General features: G+C 39.4%; 1 protein-coding gene across 8 annotated transcripts in view; it reads right to left on the bottom strand.

Annotated features, from left to right (window-relative positions):
• Positions 1-21,447, bottom strand: part of EHBP1 (EH domain binding protein 1) — a 230,914-nt gene that overhangs the window by 103,794 nt on the left and 105,673 nt on the right. For all 8 annotated transcript variants that reach the window (XM_042795730.1, XM_042795731.1, XM_042795733.1 and 5 more), the window contains 2 exons: positions 19,059-19,311; positions 12,263-12,449 (listed from right to left, as the gene is read on the bottom strand). In XM_042795730.1, coding sequence (XP_042651664.1) covers positions 12,263-12,449; positions 19,059-19,311 — 440 coding nt within the window. The remainder of the gene's footprint in view (positions 1-12,262; positions 12,450-19,058; positions 19,312-21,447) is intronic.

Below are 21,447 nucleotides of genomic sequence, written 5' to 3'. Positions count from 1 at the left end.
TATTTTAAATAAATGAGGCAAAATTCTGCCTAAAAATATTTTCACAAAGCAGGGTAGAACAGTTAATACACACACCTCATTTTAGGGCCATCACCATACTGTAGATTTGCTTACAGAAGCCATCTATTTTGGTTTTAGACTAATTCTTCTTCTCCAGCAACAACAACTAAAAAAAGCATTCTGGTTCAGAGCTGTGTTTTATTCCTATCCTTAAGTACCTGCCAGAAACCAAAGATTAGCAGGGGCATTAAATTATAAGCAAACCAAAGTTAACTATCAGACTCATTTCTGACGGGAAGATAATTATTTTTGTGATATGTCCATAACTTATGACAGAAGCAAAGGAGTATGTGTTCATGTACGCTCATTGCCGATCTGAGGTACTTGCCAACCACGATGAACCCAACTCACCCTTCAGGCAAGCAGAGAAATGGGCTGTTGCTAGTCTCCTTCCTTCACCGAGTGCTTTCCTGGGGGCTGCACACAGCGGAGAGGGCACCCAAGGCTTTAACTATCTAAACCAGGCCCACAACAACGCCCAAGGGAATAGCTAAAAGTTAAGTGATACAATAATGTTATTATTCCAATTGTCTTTAGCTCCTCGCTAGGTGCAAGGGAATACTGGAAACAATGAAGTTTTCAATTTAAAAAGCCGTCCAGTACTCTGCTTGTGTGGCTCTTGTTAAGGAGCCTGATAATAACGTGTAAAAGCTCTACAGAAAAAGGATAGGCTTTATCAGGTTTTTATTGTGAAGATTTTGAGGATTTTTGTTTTGATGGTAGTTTAAAAAAGGTCTTACAAGAGGAAAAGTGTTCCTTCTTTCTTCTACCTTTTAAAAAGCAAAGCTTGAACTAAACAGGAGTAAGAGTCTGTGAAGCCAAGCGTGGGAATCAAAGCCCTCCACGTCCTTTGAAAAAGTTAACCTGAACGGCAGGCAGGTGGTTATCCACCAGGCGCCCACCGCCCCGCACCCTCTGCCCGGCTCCTCCCGGCTCCCTTCCACCGTAGGAGTGAAAGCAAATAACTTAAAGGAAATAAAATCAAAGGCCCCCATCGCGGAGAAGGATTTTCAGATTACGTCTCCCAGAAGCTGGCCCAGCTCTCACGTTGAGCTAACCTGCTGCGGTTGTTTCTCAAACGCTGCAGCAGGCCATGGCTGCCTCGCCTGCCCGCCGGTGTTTGCACCTCATCCCGCTTGTCCTCTGTGAGGGGAACTAAGCAGCGCCGCGAAAGCGCTGACATTTGGGAACCACGGCGCTCGGGAAACTCGGACGCCTCTGGGAGCTCCGAACTTATTCCTTACACTTATGCCCCTCGGCGATATTTAAAAGACAGCTTTCAGGCAAATAACTTAGGCCCTTCCGTGAGGAGACCAGTTCCCTCCGGCTCCCCGCAGAAACGGGTGCAAAAGGCGCTCATCCCAAAGGCAACGCAGAGCCCAGCTCACGCTCCCTGCTCTCCCTCCGCTGCCGCTCTCCTCACCTCTGGCTCTTCTGGGGCTTCAAGTATTTGATTCACCGCCTCGTGTAGGAAGCCACAGCCCAGAAAAAGGACAGTGTGGGTGTTCCCGCTGTCCAGAGCCATCTCTCCTCTGACCGCAGCTGCCTTGACGCAGTTCCTGGATGTCTTATTTGACCAACCTTGCACTTGTTGGTAAGAGAGACTGTTGGGCACTTCATTCAAGGAAACTGAAAGGTTTATGTAAATCATCACATATATTTACATGGGGAACATTAAAGAAATTCTAGCGTTAGTGTCATTTTTGGAATAAAATATAGTAGTAGTATGGTGCTGGCATTTTAATGGTACATAGCAACAATATTCCCCTTCATCACACAATACACTCTATGCCTCATGCCTTTTCCAGTTTCCACCAGAGGTGGATTTTCTTCTCACAGAATAATGCACAGTTTTAAACTTCCAAGATGAAATAAAGCATATAAAAACACTACCATTCCATATCTAAAGAGTGCCTTTTTTCACAAGTGAAGTAATATTTTATGATGACAAATTTGACTACTGTAATTTGTAAATGTAAGTTAAATATAAAATTATGAAAAGTGAGGTTTTGAATGTCATAATACTGGCTAAATGATCCAAACCTTATTTGCACAGACATTTTGCCTAAATGCTAACTGGTGCAACCCACATCAGCTGCAGGCACTGACAGTGCTTCCACCCGTTTCTGTAGGAGCTACACTGCACCAACAACACAAATACCCGAAAGAGCAATTATGAAAATGGCAGGAGCCAAGCATTTATCACCCTGCAAATTATGTATATCGATTTGCAAGGAAAAAGATTTTTCTAGGACAGCCCTGGAGACCCATTATCTCCACACCCACCACTAACAAGGATCTTGAAGAAGAAACAGTCAAACACTTAAGTAGCAGCACTTAAAGTTGCCAAATCAATGTTCAGAAGTCGGGATATTACAAAATTATGGTTATATATTTGATGTTGATTAGTACCCTTTGTATATTTGCATTACAATACAATTTTTAAGTGCACTTCTTCCCCTAGAGTTCTCCCTCACGAAGAGCATTCAAGGAACAACCTCCCCAAACGGGACTACCCAGTATTCCTATTTTTCTGAGTTATTAGTTGTTTGTCCTCATGTCTCATCTGCTGCACACTCCCTGGACCTTGAACTGAATACAGTATCATTAATCTCATCAAAGGGCTTTTCTACAGCGTTCATGGTATTTTAATCTAGAAGATCAAACATTTAATCTTCCAGACATCCTTGTGAGCTAGCAGTCCATTTAACCAAAGAAAAAGTGAGGCCCACAAAAAAAAACAACTCCAAATTATTGTAAACTGTTGCCTTTGAGTCCTCAGTCTGAGCCACTTAAGACCTGACCTTACACAGAACTGCTTGTTTTATGATACTTCATGTGCCACGAAACAGTACTCTCTCAGCTGTGTGGCGCTTGAGTCAAGCCAATAGCTCTGCTCATTTATCATGATTGTATCAAGCTGGGAACTTAAAAAACACCACAGTCCAAAATCTGGTTGAAGAGATTAGTTCAGCACCACATAATAAATTCATGACAGAGGAAAGGATAATATTCACTGCTCCTGGACAGCATTTGCTTGCTTAATTGTCAGAGAAAGCAGTGCCTTTCCGCTGGCCCTTGTCTCAAACAGCATACAATCTGGACTAGTTCCCCATGTAACAATATATACGGTGCTACATGAGTCGTGAGCTCTGCAGAAAGACCCGCATGTGATGTGTTTCCTTCCTGATAACACTGTGGCTTCTTGTTGCCTGTGCTTGCAAATGGGATAAGGTGAGAAGGAAGAGGCTGAGGTTAGAAGGAGCTCAAGCTCTGCTTCTAAACCTGCGTGCAACACCTGCTACAGGAAGAGATGGGTAAATTATTGACTTATCTGGTTTTAAACCTCAAATTCTGAAGGGAGAATCTCTCAGAGGTAATGTGACTCTAGAACAGCATCTAAATCTTTTTGGCAGCAGTTGAACTGGCTTGTTACTAGAAAATGGACAGAAAATACTTCAGTCAGAAGGGCAGAAAGCAGCAGATGAAACAAGGAAGGGCTTGGTTTCATCTATACTCTTGACGACTAAAAATTTACTCCTGTTGGCACCAATCATGGGAATAATATGAAGACAACAGACATCACCCTCCGTCAATTTGCACTCACAGAGCCACCTGCGAGGAGGAGGGAATCAAGCAAGGCTGCAAAGAAACAAAACCCAGTACATGACTAACACTGACAACTGCTACTGTAAAACCACACAGACAAAACAAGCAACGTCCAACTAAAAGAATTTATCACTTGGTAGACTAAGGAGACCACTGGTAAGCAAAATCCTACTCATAAAAACACAAGTCTCAAACACACCCATACAGCATCTGGCATATTCCTTTAGATCCTAATGGATAGTAAGAAGTTGTCCCTCCTGCTGGTCTCTCTTGTGACTGCCCATGGATAGGTTATCACATGTTATGTACCACTTCTTGTACCAGTTTTCACAAAATCTCTAATTAAACAGGTAGAACAAAGCAGGGGATCTCTATTTTGCTGAGCAACTCTGTCCATTAATGCTCCTACTCTATATCCACGTCTCCTACTATTCATGTGCAGTCGTGTCTGCACGTTGGAGGGAGAAAGAGCTTTTGCAACATCTTCCCATTTTTCTCCTGTCTAAACATGGGCCTATTTTTTAGCTCATATACACAAGAGTCTGTCAATATTCAGGGACAACTGAGCTCACCAACTTTAAATGCCTATCAATTAGTCAGTCAAGCCTAACTTACCTAAGCTCTTCTATGGTCAAGGGAGAGAACCAGACACCTCTAGGAATAATGTATCTGAAGCAGTTGGGTGACTCAATCTCAACAGGGGATCCATTTTATTAAGGGCCAGCCCTGGGAACTTTTACTCACATAAGCAGTCAATAAAATTTCTTACTGCTCCTGCGTGTTATTGAACCACTAAATTTTCTCCACAATATGCACTTGGGTTTGTTCTATTGTTTGTCCCGGTCTTGGTACTAGAGGGGGATGCAGTCATCTCCAATGATCATGGTTCTAAGACAAAAAGCAGACTTGAAAAAAACGAAAGCTCATTTTCTCTAGAAAGATGCAGTTTGTACTTTTGTAAAAGTAGCTTTTCAAAAGCCCACGCTTGCAGCTGAGTTTCAAATCCTCAGACCGTATTAATTTTAAGATTCAGTGCCTTCAACAGTATATTTTTTTTGACAAATATGGCCCATAGATAAGTTGATAATTTTAAAAATTACTAGCATACATGCACGTGTGTGTGCATGCATATAAAATGCTTTTTCTGTTTACAGAGAAATTAGTGAACATTCTGGTCATCAATGAAACAGAAATAAGAAACAGTACCTAGAAGTTGTAATGATGAGCTATTTGATAATTTGAAATTATATACTGCATCCCTACAGTTATTTGCATAAACAGTGCCACCTTCATTAACAGGTCATTAGACTTTCACAAAACTAGTAAAAACAGAGAATAAAAGGGTTTGATTTCCCTAAGTTGACAGAGTAACTACATTCAGTAGGTAGAAACGTAGGTGATTAAAGATTTTTTTTTTTTTTTAATAATCCTGCCACAAATATGAACAGAGGGAAATTGAAACCATGAAAGACATTTGAACATGAAATAGTGGCAGAAGACTAGACTAAGGTTGAATTTTGGATTTTAACAGGCTGCTTGCTGGCAGTACTAGCCGAAGCACTACTGGATCATTAGAACCTGCAGCTGCTGTGAACACCAAATACCCCCAAAGCCAGCGCACTGCCAAGACACTAAGGGTACGTTTCCCAGCTGAGTGATGACCGTGCTGCAGCTGAAAGGGCCTGTCCTGCTGTGTTCTCCCATCAGTGTTGCGTTCCTGGTACTCTCATAACTCCCAGTCAGCACTGGCACCAGGTGGGGCAGGGAAGGGGGAACATGAGGAGTCAGGAGAGGGACCAAATGCGACGCAGTAAATCCAAACCCCGAAGCATGCATTAGTTGAGGACAAGAAGAAGATACTCTGTAGCCCATACCTTCAGCAAAATAGAAAAATACTAGAAAGGAAACAGTTCACTCCTTACTCTAACATCTATTCTAAGGAGGTTGATTTATGTCCAAACATAGGTTAATAGTAAGGAACACAGAAAAAGCACATAGCTAGACAAGTTGACAAACACCATTTAAAACTCATGCAAACAGCAATAAGACATTGCTTAAGTATTGTATAAAAAAGGGAGCCTCTTATATTATTTAACACTTGAAAAGCTGCCAGTTTAATGAATTGCCTGTGCTTCAATATGATTATCTCACTATCTCTCTGTTCACATTATGTGTGTGGCTTGTCTTTCTTTCTGTTAAAAGATAAAATATCTTAGGGCTATATGAAAAGGCAGATTTTCTAAGAGTGTCCTTTTTTTCAGAAGTTCATAACAGTAGATACCTTAAAATTCTGTCCACTACCTCCCAAGTCTTCCTTGGGCTTGATGAACTATCTGTCTGCATAGGAAGTGACAAAGGTCTCATGCAAATAAGCTGTACAATTCCTTTGCAGATAACATGAAGATGGAAAGGAGCAAAATCATTAATGAAGATGTTCCAGAGAGCCAGGAAGTCCTTATGTGAATGGACAACTGAGAAACTTTTGATACCAAGAGATAATGAATGATCTTCATCTACCATTTGGAGTCTAATGCAAATTTCTCCACTTGGCTGCATTACTGAACCTGTGTTTTAAGAAGAGCTCTTCCTACTGTTCAGCCACATAAGGCTGATAATGCTGAGGTAAATAAGTGGAAAAAGTGAGTAACTGGAGACTACAGGATGTCCACGATCTTGGAGAGTTGTGCCTAGAATTATACCGAATGTTACTTTCCTCCCCTTCCACTAAATTCACCCAGATGTTTTGCACTTTATTTCTGTCTAAGTATATATTCTGACGTAGAATAAATGAGAACAAAGAAAAAAAAAAAAAAAAAAAAAAAAGAAACTACAAGTTTCTTGTTGTTCCCTGGAGAAGTACCTGAGAACTTATCTTTTTTCATAAGGAGGTAAAATTGTACCCCCTTTGCAGGCTGTAGGATAAATTGCCTATCAGGCAGAAATCTTTCTGAACAGCAGCACTGCAGATACACAGTGGACTACAAAGGATACTGGATGGAGATGGACTATTACATGTCATGCAGAAAAAGACTCTGTATTTCTTCTTACACGCTTCCCATAAATATGTGTTATTAGAGCTTAAACCAGCTAGCTTGCCTGGCAGGAGAGAGCATAGAGAGCCCTATCACTGGGCGTGCAAAACAATTAATTTTGGTTTTAAAAAGAGAGAAAGAGCACTTAAACAATGACGGTGACAAACAGAAATGTTATTGTTGGTTTAGGACTACTATGTGAATGTGTATTCTCCTTTTCTGCCAACACAAGGCCATCACAAGCTCATGTCCACAAGCACCAAATCCCATGCCTATGTTTCATGACTATCAGCAACATGACGACTTTCATAATGGTGAGAATGGCATATACATTAATATGACAGACTTAAGCTTATCTATTATCCTTTCCCGGTGCTATATACTTTCATCAGTTGCAAGGTATAACTCAAAACCCTCCAAGTACAAGTTCAAAAGACATCCTTGGTCTGGTATCAATTCCATAACTGTTCAGATAATCATGTATTGCCAGAGGAACACCTATCACCAAGACTGGAATGCAGGAGTTTCATTTACTGAGATATTCTGGGTAGCCCAGTAGGGCAGCCGTGAGATGGAGATCTGTGAGCTACCAAATCCCAGGCTGACAACTAGTAAGCCTGCAGTAGCCACTCTGTAAAGCACATGTCTAATGAATACAGGTTCCCAGACCCTGAAAACTGGAGAAAGGATGCGAGACCAAGCTGGATTCACCAAACATAACATACTTGCTGACTTTCATTGATGGTTAATGGTAACTGCAGTATCTGGAAACCTGGTGGATTCAGGAGCCGTCAACATAAGCCTTGGCTGCACTCTGGCAACAAACTCAAACTTCCACCTAATAGAAAAAGCCTTTCTCAGAATGATTTCCTAACGGGATGGGCATATGCTGTCCTTCCAAGGAGTGAATGAGTAACGCCAATCCAGTGCAGGAGCTAATTTCTTTTAACACTTAAAAATAACTCAACAGTTGAGGGTGATTATCTGTTTCCTCCTGTTCCCTAGTAAATAATTATTCACCTCCCACATAAATGCAGTAGCATCCCTGCCCCCTCATTCTCACAAAGGCAATAAAATCCATGATTGTGCAGACACACATGATTTCAGCTTCTCCACTATGGGACACAGTTGTCGACTCTGGAATGTAATGTAGGGAAGGTAAGAGATACTGAGACTGGCTGAGATTTCAGTCAGTTGAAGTCAGAATGTACATTTTTTTAATCAGCTAAGGCAATGATGGGCACTGATACGCATGCTATGCAGTGGTCTGATACCACTTTTTGAGCCTGAACTTTTGTTCAACTTTTTTCCACAAAGTCAACAACAAGTGGATGAAATTTAAAGTCTCCACCACCTCCGTGAAAGGCAGAACCTGGTTATCCAAACGATGTCAAGAACAGTAACACGTGTGTGATGGTAACAAGCCCAACAAAGCTTCAGTTAGGCTTGACAGCACTGTAGCAGATTGATGACTGAAGAGCTTAATTACAGTTTTGCAGTTTGTCAGACTCACCTGAACACAGCCAGCACACCATGGTCTTGAAGCCAGTTGAGATGATTAACTGTGGGATAATTCCAGGCTTTTAGATTTCTCATTTTTAAGTTCTCTCTAATGACTCAGATTAGTTTAGAGGACTCATGGAAGGAAGACAGGAGAGAATTACAATACTCCTTTAGGAAGTGCAAGTAGGTAATAATATTTGGAAGCAAAACTTCCACCCAACCCAGATACGGCAAATTCTAAGCTAATATTACGGGACCAAGAGCTGGCTGGACCTTTACGGAGATCTAGACCCTGACTTATCTCCAACAGATGACTGCCCCTTCCTCACCAACAGAGATGACATGGGGATTTCCGAGTGATCAAGGGGCCTGCTCAAAGGGAAGACATTAAAGAGGCTTGGAAAGGGTTTGCTGCTCCAACTAACTGATTGCTCAGGGAAGTAGTGCAAGGCAAACATTTGAAAAAGATCAGATGACTATTACAGACATTCAGGGCATGGTCCTGGGCAACTGGTTCTAAGTGGCCTTCTCTGAGCAGAGGGGTTGCACCAGATGAACTCTCCAGAGGTCCCTTACTGACTGTTCATTAGTCTCACGTTCCGTCTTCTTGAACAAGTTCCACTCTGGAGTTCCCTCTTTATCCCAGGGATGACTAGGCATGATGCTAATACCGCCAGATCAGGAGATGCTTTCTGGAATCTTCTGCCTAGTTTTACATGAAACTTTTACGCAGAATTATCTTGTACAATATACATCTCTGAACAAAGGAACTAGAAAGAGTTTGATTCTTGTGGTGTCAGGAGTAACAGGGGTAATAAATTGTGGATATGATTCCAGGAAAATCTAGAAAGAGTATTCAGCTGTTAAAAGACTGTAAAACTCCCTTAAAAGAAAGCCTTTTGCAACTCACATGGACGTGTTAGTTTAAGTCTATTCTCAAATGAGACATGTCCAAGACTGCTGACTGCTAAAAATTCGCTGCTTTATTCTCCTCCTTCGTTACCACGGACACTGCTGTTATAAATTAAGAAAGAACACACACACACACAAAAATCATGTGTGGGAAGTCAGATATCCCTCAGGTGAGAAACATCTTCCATCACTACTTGGCTAATGGTAAAATGTTGGACTCGGGCTATGACATTTCAACAGCAAACACAACTGCAATTCTGTGGAAGTGTTCCTATGCTCACAATGCCAATGCTAGAAGGCTCATTGCTGCTGAACACTAAATGAAGCAATTTTGGTGTCCAGCCATACCACATATCCTAGGGATCTGATTTTGGGGTGTATACATAGGAAAACATCAACCTTTCTTGTCCTACTTTTAAATTGGTATTTAAATTCCTAGGAACCTCACTACTGTCTTCGACATCTAATTGTTTTGGGTTTTGTTAACAGAGGAGCAAAATTTCAAGTATTTGGAACCTGTACCTTGAGTAGGAATCCGTCATGTGTCAAATCATCTTTCAGGAGCAATTTCTACCTAATAAACTTGCTGATATATAGATGTTAATAAGAGCATTTTTATTTCTTATGTTCAGCAGATGTGATGAACACCAATAGCACGGGAAGGAAAAATGAGCTCCAAATACCCTGTCAGTGATTTCCATAAGCATTTTTGGAGTCTTTTTCCTTAAACTCTAAAGTTCTAATATTAATGCTGTGTTTGTGTAGTCTGAGGATTAGCATTTCTGCTCCACCACCATTTCCTACGAAGAGAAGCAGGACACGGAACTGAACATGCCAGGACACTCAGGTTCTGGTCAGAGTTGTAGCAGAGGCTTTCTGTGCACAGCAAAGTTGGGACAAAACACTGAATAAGATACGTTATTTCACCTCCCTTCACCTAAGTTTACCTCTGTGGGACTATTCCCCCTACATAAGGGCGTGTGCTAAATTTATGTTTGTATAGTGCCTATATCTTTTGATGGAAGTTTTTTCAGAGTTGCTAAACATTGTCACTATTATTGAGTAATAAACAAACAAGTTATTTGTACCAACAGTCCAAGTCCTACCCGGGCACTATTTTGTACCGTGGTGTGAGGAAACTGTTTAATTTTCTTTTCTGTTAAATGCCAGTACTTTTCTGAATTTCAAAAAGCATTCCAAGTAAAGTGCTTTTGATCTAATGTTATTAGAACACCTTAAAGCAAAACAATTCAAGCACAGAAAAAAGACTGTGCTTACGGAAAGCTTTCTGAATTGCAAGTGACCATACAATACTTTAACACACCCCAGACAGTGAAACTTTCCACTCTAGCTGTAATATAATAAACCAGCACACTGCATCTGCTTTGGAGCCTTCCCTAATGGTCTTGTATCCTCCAAAATTCTCTAAAACAAATGAAAGCTTTCTGTACCAGAGAAGGTCAGCACAGAGCTCTGTTTTCCCCCATGGCCGTAATGAATACCTAAAGGTCAGTACCTGGACCTTTGCTGGTCTCAGCTGTGCCTCAGCATCAGTGGCAGAGAGGTGGGCTGCAAGCAGGCAGGCACCAAAATAGTCAGAAGCTAACACCCTGCATAAGAGCAGGAACTACCTGATTGTGTTCATAACAGCACAGTCCTCTCAGTGACTTTAATCCTGTGTCTTTTCTTAATCAATTCCAGCTTTCAGACAAACTAAGACTTAGTTATTTCAGCACGACGAAGGCATGAAATAAAGCAGAGGTGTTATTTCCTTGGATGCAGACCTGTAAAAAATGTCTCAAACAATGAGCAATGGGGGCACAACCTCCATCAAGCAACCTGATAAAATCTCCCCCCACAGATGTCTCATCTCTGGCTGGCAGTACCAGAACACTTTACTTCAGCCACTTTACTTTGACCCGAGGGCCAGACCAGAAATCAAATAATGTGCAATATTTTTCATACAGAAAATCCAGTGAATGGGATCAAACCCATGTCAGAGCATTACCAAACTGCTAGGCTTTGATTTCTCATTTCCCTGGTTGTGGTTTTGCATATTAAGACTAAGTTGTGAATTGTACTATGTTGTTTTTGTTTTCTGTGAACAGACACAGATTAGATTTCTGGTCTCATACTCTTTGCCCTGACAGAGTGATAAAATGACAGCAAGATCAGAGCCTGAGCAGACAAGGACATGTCAGCAATATGGCTGAGTAATTAAGCAATGAAATGATAGCTATGACAAGTAGTTTCATTCAATTCTTAATTTAAAGTGCAGCAGCTCCAATACAAGGCAAAACAGATGATATGCATAAATTGGGCAAGAAATGCTGGAAGGGAAGCCTCCTGTCTTTATCTTCCTACCCTTTAAAACAAGCAGTTAGCACTTACAAATTCATTTTTAAGAAGGGCCCATTAACATATACTATGACATGCTTATTTTCTTTAAAATCTCACAAGTGCTGTTAACTGCTGAAACACAGAAGTTGAAATTTACAGCTGCTAACTTCTGTCCGTGCGATCCTACAACCCCTGCGCCCCACGCTGCCCTCCACAACAGAAGTTAACTCGTATCTTCCCTTGACAAACACAGATGTATGTGCATATATAAGTGTGCTTAGTCTAGGGGTGCCTAACAGTTAATCTGATTTAAACTAGATTGCAATTTTTTTTAAAAATTACTTCGACATACCTATGGAATTGGACATACATAAATTCCCAATACAAATAAACAGAAGCCAGTACTAAGCTCTTAAAACCCAGACTTATGACAGAAATGTGGAGACAGACTCTTCAACAGGGGCAAGGCTTAGGGGCATTACAATAGATCAAGACAAAGTATTGTTGAACATGATTTTCTTCCTTCTCGATGGCATATCCAGCTGTCCTGTAACATTTGTTACTAGAAGACTCTTTTCTTTGAAACTGCAGTTGCTGTTACTGTTGTCATTAAATCCTTAAAGAAAAAATACAACCTCCCACTGCTGCTCTCTCCCTATGAACCAGCAAGTGAATAGAGATGAGCCAACACGTTATTAAGTCTAAGCAAAGCTTTTAAGATGGCCTGCAGAAATAAATAGGATGTCTACAATACACATAAATGTACTGTTAATAACAAAGATGAAATTTTGGTATAAAAAACCTACCTTCGGAGAAGAAGAAAGCTCCCTCGATGCAGGAATAGCTGATGTGTTCTCACTCATGCCTCTGTCTGTCTTTGGCAAGAGGTTTGGTGGTTCAGGAGCCTTTCTTTTCATCTTCTTCTCTGGTTCTTGCAGCGGACCAACTTTAATTAAAACAGGTCTTGATTTTGGTTCATAAAATGGATTTGATCTAATTAAAAGAAGGGAAACATATTTCTTTGCTATCTTCTTGGAATGAAAACTGAAAATAAAACCTGTTTAGAGAAGCCAATGACTAAAATGCTTTTTTTATTCCACATAAGTACATGTTTTGCCTTTACATGTTTCTAGATACTACTTCTTCATATGATTAGAAAGGGAGTTAACAATAGTTGAAATTGTATTAAAACTGCTAACCATAAAGGTCTGTAAATTACAGAAGTTTCACCAGTTGCTTAAGGCTACCTCTTCAGTTATACTCAGCTATCTATCAAAGTGATCTGATTTACAGACAAGCTTAACGCCAACAAATTTGAGTGAAGCTGCTAGCTGTTGAATATTCTAACGAACAGAATTAAGAATGCTTCATTAGAGCAGAATTAAGAATCAGGCCACTTTTACATGCATGCTTCAGCAATGCTTTAGAGGGCTCACTCCTGGCTGTCCAACTCTCAATTTTGGCCTCCATAGGTACACAATCCACATCAAGTATATTTTAAACTCTGCAGCATACGGGCACCACACCATCTCAAGAACACTCTTTGGGTAAGAGAGCAACGTAAGAAAACCACAGCTGATTTGTGTCTACCTCTCCACAAATACCAGTAGCCATCATCTGTCTATTTTGAAAGTGCTTTTTTATAATTAAACCTCATTTAAGAAACACAGTACACATCCTCTGCCAAGTGGATGCAGTCCAAAGAATTATTCTTCTTCACACCAGCATTCATGTTCCAACTCTACATTTGTTCCACCCTAAGTAAATACTTACATGGCATTTCCAAATTTTATCTATTAGTTTGATACATCAAATATCAATCAATAATACAACAAACAATGGCTTCTACTACACACTTAGAAGAGCCAGCAATTTTGTAACCTGCTAAGGATACCTATGGGAACCTTCTTTGCACTAAATTATTTCATTCATAATCTTCACTTTTTGTATTTTGCAGTTCAAAAATTGGAGGGTTAATTACAAAATGGATATTAATTAATCCTTTTCTAGTCCATACTTCCCCTGCAAGATATATTTATCAAGTATCTCAAACTATGTTTATGTAACTAAGTCACTGCAGTTCCAAAGATCTATCTGCATACAGTTACATAAACCATAACTAATCATGACAAGTAACCTCAGTCCCTTGAATTCATCTCTCAATGGAAACAATAATAACGCATACAGCATTAGACAAGAGCCTACCTAGCTAGATCCATTTACAAATTTCCTCCAAGGATAAGAGCCATGAGCTAGTACACACTGTTTTTAAAGAACTACAACAGCAAAATTTGGGCACAAGTGAAAAACCAACTATTCATCTATTTTCCTTTCACACATCAACAAATTTTTCTGTTTTGTGTACTTTTGGTATGAAAATATCTCCTTCAGTCTCATGGGCTGATTTTAGAATTTATTTTAATGCAGTTTACCATCATCTTATTTTCACTGAGAAAAAGCAAGCAATTAATAATTCACACCACAGAAAATAAATCTACTTCTAAAAGGCAAAGTTTACTGAAGCATGTAAGTGAAGACCGGGCATAAAAGCTCCAGACCTTTCTGCGAATCTGCTGCCGCTTGCTATAGAGAAAGAGAACTAAACTCCAGATACTGAAGTGAAAGGAAAGACTAACACACTAAAACAACTCATCTGCTGACTGAAGGCAACTTTCAGGTGTTCCCACTTTGTTGCCCATCAAGCACAAAGCCACTAGTGCAATTAAAACTAAAGACAACATCAAAATAACAAGTTAAATAGAAATGGATGGGTGTTTTTCACGGGAGGCAGTAGAAAAAGGAGGGTATTCAGGCTGGAGTAGAGAATGCACCTAGCTGTCAGTAACTCTAATTTAGCTGACAGCCCAGCTCAGCTGTCTTCAGACCCTGGGAAGTTCAAAGGGAGGTGAAAATGAAGATAAAAGAGATAAAGGTGAAGAACAATGCGTTCTACAGGAGAGCACAAGGTTTTCTTTAGTTCAACAAGTTAGCCTTCTTGAGTAGCCAACAGACACAGCATGCTTGGCAGGAAAGTAATTTACCTCTGTGCATTTGGCATTAGAAAGCTGTATTTGTAAGGTGTTAAAATTAAGTTGGTGCAAGAAAGAAGCCCAACACCTTATCAATGACAGTTAAAACGTTTGGAAGAAGCACCTTTTGAATTCTTATGCTCCAGAACTGTCTGCACTGCATGAGTAATCTTGAAGAATTGTACCTTACTGCACGCACCAGAAAGTGCTGTAAGGAGACAAGCCGACTGTCCTTTTTTCCTAGAGAAGAAATTGCTTGAAAGCTAGACTAAACCCCTCACATTTCACACACATACACACTACTTTCCACCTTCCCCTCTGCACTGCTTTTAACTGGTCTTACAAATATTGGGAAAGATTTTTGAAAAATTCAGATTAATACAGAAAACAAACAAAACTGCTCTCGCCCAAAGAGGCTACAAATTTTGAAGTCATGGGGGTCTGATAGATGTAGAAGAGTTTGGACCAAGCTTCCACATGGAAACTTCCTATACTATTTATATATCTTCTTTCTATATAAGAAACTAAGCATGGGAAAAGTCTGGCTGAAAAAAGACTTAGCTGAAAGATATTAAAGTGCTTCTCTCTGAGGTTAGCTCTCACACCTTTTGCTTCTGTGAAGTTACTTAATTGATCCACACAATATGATTTGCCTAAAGAGATACCAGACTGTCCACCACAAAAATAAAAAAAAAAAAAAACAAACCTGACAAACTACCTGGCATTAAGCTGTCACTGGCAGTGTGGTGGCTTGTGGCTTCTTGTGAAACAGGCAGCTTCAATAGATGGCAACTCGATAGTCTTTCCAATTAGACAGCATTATTCTAAGCTATGCAATGATTAACGAGATAAGAAGCCACAGAGCCAAAGAATATCCGAAAGCAAGTTTTATTCTGACCAATTTAAAAATTAGTTTGATCAGCATTACTGGTTAACTCAAAAAAAAAAAAAAAAAAACAAACCCCAAAAAAACCAAAACACAAACAAAACCAAAAACCAAACAAAAAAAACCCACCCCCAAGAAAACCCCAAAACATTTTATTGAGGAAGAAAAACAAAGCTGTCTGTGTGGTTGAGTTAAAAGATCAGGCAATATTACCAGTCAGAAGCACTAAGGTTGAAGGCGTTATACTTTAAGTAGTTGTGAGCTATGCTATTTCAAATAATTAAACTTAACTTTAGCACGTTCTGCTGTCCTTTATTAACAGGCAGCCACCTACCATTTTGAGTTTAATGTATAAATTCAAAAAGGCAAAAGCAGAACTTTACACTAACATTCAAATGCCCAAACTAACGAAAGGAAAATGTGTTCCTTATCTCTAGCTAGGTATGAGAATTTTTCCAGAGGAAGTATGTTTTGAGAGCATAATGTGTTTTACAGCAGAATGTGTGTCCTGGATCATCTGGGTCCCTCTGTACCATGCAACGCCTAATTGCGCTTACACTTGTGACTATGCTTTGCTTAGGTATGTTGTGAAATATTACGTTATCTTCACAACCATTATTGAAATAGGTTTCAATTAAGCCAATTACCCAAGGTAAATCCTTCACAGAGGCGCAGTGAAGGTCAGTACCTTTTCCAAGATTACAACAAGAGTCTGTTACAAAACTGGAGTCAGAGTTCAGCTCTCAGGGCGCTTTGTGTAAACTCTGAGTCCAGAATCAGAAGTAGGGATCTGCCAGAGTAGAGTGAGACAAGGGTCCTGATGCTTACTGATGTCCATGTTCCCACAACAGATGGTAACGTTTCACACAAAATACAAGAGGAAAATGCCCAGTGGTGCATTAAGTGAACTCCGATGAAAAACATTTAAGAGGCAGGGATAAAAATACATTCTATTCCCTGAGTGACAGTAGATGTCTTTGAGGAGGCTTCTATTTCTCATGCTTTCAATTTATCAGCTTCAAAACCACTCCTGGGGAAAGCACTAGACCAGTGGTTATCAAAAATGGTTAAAGACTACCCAAAACAAACAAATAAAAAGAATTAAAAAAAAAAAAAAAAAATCAAAAGACAAGATGTTAGGACAGAAGTTGAAAAGAATATACAAAGTTTTCTAATGCTGTGATATGACTCAGTTGTTCAGCCTTGTCTTGAATACACTGCTCGGGCCAAGTCAACACATCTTAAAATAGATATATAGCAGAAGAAATGACAGGGTCCAGAGACGTGCGGTGAAAATGATTAGAGAGATGAAGAGACTTCTGTATGAAGAGAGATTGAAAAAGTTAGCACCATTTAACTCAGACAAGTAATGGTGAACACACTAGAGATATACGACACGACAGCTGTTTACAGCAGATAAACCCAATACTACTAATTGGTATTTTGATAAACCAGCAGAAGAGACAGACCTGGAAAGGTAACTTATTTACAGTCAATAAAAGGAAACACATTTCATGTAAGATCTTGGGTTTTTGTGGAACTCTGCCACAAATTGACACTGAAGCCTAGACTTTAATAGGGTTTGGAAGAAGATCAGCCACTTGTGTAGATAATAAAAGCATCCATATTCACATTAGATAAGAAACAATACACATCCGGACATAAACCCTCATGATTTAGGACACACAAAACCTACCAACTGGCACTGCTTAAGAAAATCTTTCCTTTGGTGCTCACTGCACCATACCTTCAAAGAAACTTGCTACTGAAAAATGTAAAAATTGATGACACGAGGCATAATAGTGTTTGTAGGTGTGAGTTAGTACCACAAGTCCTGTGTTCCGAGACTGGAGTTTTGTTATTACACTTATTCCTCCAGAGCATTTCAGTACAAAGACTCAAAGGTTCTCCTTGCCACACTTCCACCCATTACATTTAACAAATGGTCTCCGCGTCTTTTTCAATGACGTGGCGCTTCTGTAACCTGGGAGGAGAATGTGGAGAGGAAGCTACTTTGGGGGTCAGGACATAAAAAACTTATGCAAAAGATGTAAAAAAATATTCTACAGTGCTTTTGACTCCTTATCCTTCCATCTTTCCATGGGACATTGCTTTTATAATGAAAACACAGATCAGATTTATGTTCAAGTAGAATCCACCTACGGGGAGTTTATTTTTATCCTTGTGGGAAAAAAGAAAAAAAAGGAAATAAAGCAAACAGTCATTAAAATAAGAAGGCGGCTGTTGTAAACAAAGGGCTAGAGAAATCAACAGTCCAGTACCCAGAAAAAACAAAGCTGCCTGTTACAACACTGCTGCAAGTCCATTTGTCACGGATTTGCTTAGTGTGGAAATGTGAGTATAAATAGGCAATAGAGAAAATTATTCACTTGCACCTCCATCTAGCTTTTGCTCTTTCTGCTCTTCATCTTTGCTGTCCTCTATACCCATATATCCTTGCAGGTGTAAAGTATATATATTTTTTCTCCCTGCAGATTCTGGTGATCAGCAAATGATTAGGGACGCCTGGTGTGACCGTCAACAGTGTGATTACACTGTGCTCTGAAGACACAGCAGCCAGTGCTGCTTGTTCATACAGTGTCCTGATGAATGGAGCTGACAGAGACATCATTCCCCCAATGCCCTTTTTGGTTTGGTTTTGTTTTGGTTTGGTTTTTTGTTTGTTGTTTTTTTTGTTGTTTTGTTTTTTTTTTTTTTCTCCACAGAGCAAGCAACAATAAATGGCCACAGAGCTTTAAAAAGGAAAAAACCCTGCAGGGTCCTTTACACATTTCTATTAGAGTGCATGGGAATCCTTCAATTTCCTAGAACACAGCTATAAAAAGAGAAACATAAAGATGATGATATGACACCCGTATTAATATTAAATATGAAAGCAATGCAAATGTCATGCTATGATAAATCTCATTAAATAATGTAAAACTAAACGTTAATTACAGTTGTTGTCTGTAAAATTGCTTGCATGTAATCATCATAAACTGCCTCATGAATGGTGTGGTTGGTGACTAATGACCACAAACAAGGAATAAGTATATACCTTCAAACCTCCCAAGCTGCACAGCTATTGCAAAAAGCTCTCACTCCTTTTTAGGTTTCTATGCTACAATACAACGCAGGCAGTGTGAGTTTATAAAAGTTTTCTGTGTGGTTATGGTAAAAGAAACAACCTAGGAAAGTGCACATGGTGTTATCTTTCCCATGTAGAGCTTCAGTTTGATTAGGCTCTCAAAAATGGGCTATGCAGACTGAAAATTGCTCTTCTTTCTTACATCCTACATCAGTATAAAACAAACTCCCAAACAAAAAATATTACTCTGTGCAGTAAAAATAATGAAAAAAGAACAGGAAGGACCAAGCTCTGATGTTGATTAATTTTTGGCTCGTTTGCAATTGTCAGGGCACGAAGTACCGAAAAGGTACACAGCCTTGTTCCCCATCAAGTAATTTGCTATCAGTGAGGCAAAGAACAGACTCCTAACTGATCGTGTTCAGCTGAAAGTGTGACTTGGGGGTATGGTATTTCCTGCTGCTGAGCTGCCTAAGGATCAGTCTGTACTAAGGAGGTGATTAAGGATCACCATGGTTGAACCCACTACACCTCAAGATTAAGCCAAGGATCCCACTAATGTCTTCCAAAGCTGCTGAAAGATGAAGAATCATACTTACTCATCTAGCTCTTCCTCTTCAGCCTTCGAGGTATCTGCATAGAGGTATTTGCTCATATCCACTGGTCTGACGTTCTTCCTTTTTGCAGGTTGCGGAGGAGAATCTCTTACAGTTACAAATGCTTCAGGCTCAGGATCTGGCTCATCAAACGGGTTCAAGTACTCTGGGGCATCTTCATCCTTGAAGGGATTGTAATTGTCAGCATAGAAACTTTCTTCTGGCTTTGAAGATGAAGCTATTCCAGTGTCCGGTTCTATCAAATAACAACAACAACAAAAAAAATCATTGAACAGATTTAGCACAGAAAAAATTTGAAACCATTTTATCAGATCTTAATTTGAAAGCTTATGAAAAGGTCTGCTTCTTAACTCTCAATACACAAAGTCCTAGCCTTAGATGAATTTTCACACTTTATTTATTTACAGAGTAACCTTGTTTATTCAAAAATAGGCCTTTCAAAAGGTCATTTCATCTGGAGTATATTGAATGGGTTTAATTTTCTCACTAAACTAATAACTAATTAGGTTGAAAGAGCTTTTCTTATTTGCCATATAAATGGTATCGCAGCACATTATAAAACATTCTCACAAGCTATTAGCCAATTTGTATCCTAACAAAATGCTCTTAATTATTTATTTAAGCTTTTAATAAATTAAAAATATATCCTGTATTTTATAATAAAAGTACTTCTACTGGATATTAAAAATGGTGATAGTAAATAGATAGTCTTTTCATTTCTTAAAATGACTGAACTAAAAATCAGTTATTAGGTATGACCAATAATTACATTTCAAAACACATATTTTCACTGCTAACTGCTCCTGGTAACAATACCTAGAGTCACAGTAAAATGATTTTAAATTAACCCTAAAGATTTCAAATTACTCATCTATTATTTGAGCTGTACAACCGAAAGTTATTAGCAACCTGGGGCTGCATGCAGTTCTTTAGAGTAGCAGACAACAGAAGGAACATTACACAAAAGTGAATGGCTGCTGGATACTGAATACCACAAATCCCCATACAGCAATACAACATTTCTTACAAAGACACTTAGTAATGTTAATCTTATTCTTCCTGCAGCATCAAATGATCAGCTCAGTTCAATATGGGATATGAGGTACTTTCAAAATCTATGCAAAAGGGGAACTTCTATGCAGTGTTACCAAAACTTGATTTTCAATAACCACTCCCACATTATTCTTAACAAAATGTGTTTCTTTTTCAGATGTATGGTTACTAAATTGGGACAAAGCATACCTTTTAGCTTGAAAAGAAAAACTTTAAATATTACTTGTAGCAAGGCTCTGAAAAAGATGGAGTTCCAAGTGTGTTTGTCACTAAATACTTGGGAAGACAAAATCACCAGTCACATAACTCTACAAAGGGAAGGGGCAGTGAAAGAAACAGCACTGTAGTTGCTTGGTCATGGGTGGACAGTGTACTGAAGTTGCTAATCCTGGTGAATCCCGCCAATCCTAGAGAAAATGTGTTCTCTGCCAGTAAACTTCAGCTCTCCCTGTCTCCAGCCAACAGCACAGCCCGGGGTGACAGAAAGCCCAACCCCACACAGTGTGACTGACTATAATCTTCAGTGTGAACAAGAGCCACTCCTAGTTGGACAGGAATATGGTCCCCAGATCCAGGTAGCAGCCTCACCTATCATCTATGCACTGGACTAAGACCAGGGCAAAGTCTTGACGTGGGAAAGACTTTGGTCCTTCTCAGAACAACTCAGAACTACCAGGGACTGGGAAGATTTCATTTTTAGGAACAATCTCACATTTCTAGTACTGTTCTTGGTTCTTCGCAACTGAAACCTCAAAGAACATGTTATCATTTTGTCTTCTATACTATTTCTAAGGATCTGTTTCTGAAATGATCAATTATTTGCTCTATGGTCAGAAAGTAGAAACCAAAGGAGTTTGGCTGGAAGGACAGAAAAAAAAAATAATCAAAATCTTACTTAAGCCCAATGTGGACACTCGGGAGATAAATCACTCACCTGAGATTGAGGGTGAGCGCAGCTTGGTGAAGTGAAATAAAGTTGTACTTTGCCAGACAATACTGCAGGTTTTAACTGGACAGACTTACAACCACTTACAGTGCTTGTGCCTGTGGGATTTCCCTATGGTGATTATTCAGAAAATTATATTAAATTATTTAGTTCCAGGTGAGGTTTGCAGTTTCTGATTCCCTCAGCAATCTGGTCCAACTTAGCATTAAAGCAGCAACATATACAGTACTTACACCTATCTTTATGTACGTCATAAGTTCGTATATCTAACTTCAAATTCAGAATATAGTGATCACTGTTTCACGTCAAAAACTGGAGTCAAAAAGGAGACTGAGAAGAAATGTAAATCAGAAACTACACTAAAATGGGGTG

Source organism: Tyto alba, unplaced genomic scaffold (genome assembly GCF_018691265.1).
Source record: "Tyto alba isolate M040663 unplaced genomic scaffold, T.alba_DEE_v4.0 Super-Scaffold_22, whole genome shotgun sequence".
In the NCBI taxonomy this organism is placed as follows: Eukaryota; Metazoa; Chordata; class Aves; order Strigiformes; family Tytonidae; genus Tyto; species Tyto alba.
The sequence above is the reverse complement of the archived record's forward strand: the minus strand, read 5'-3'. Positions and strand labels throughout refer to the sequence as shown.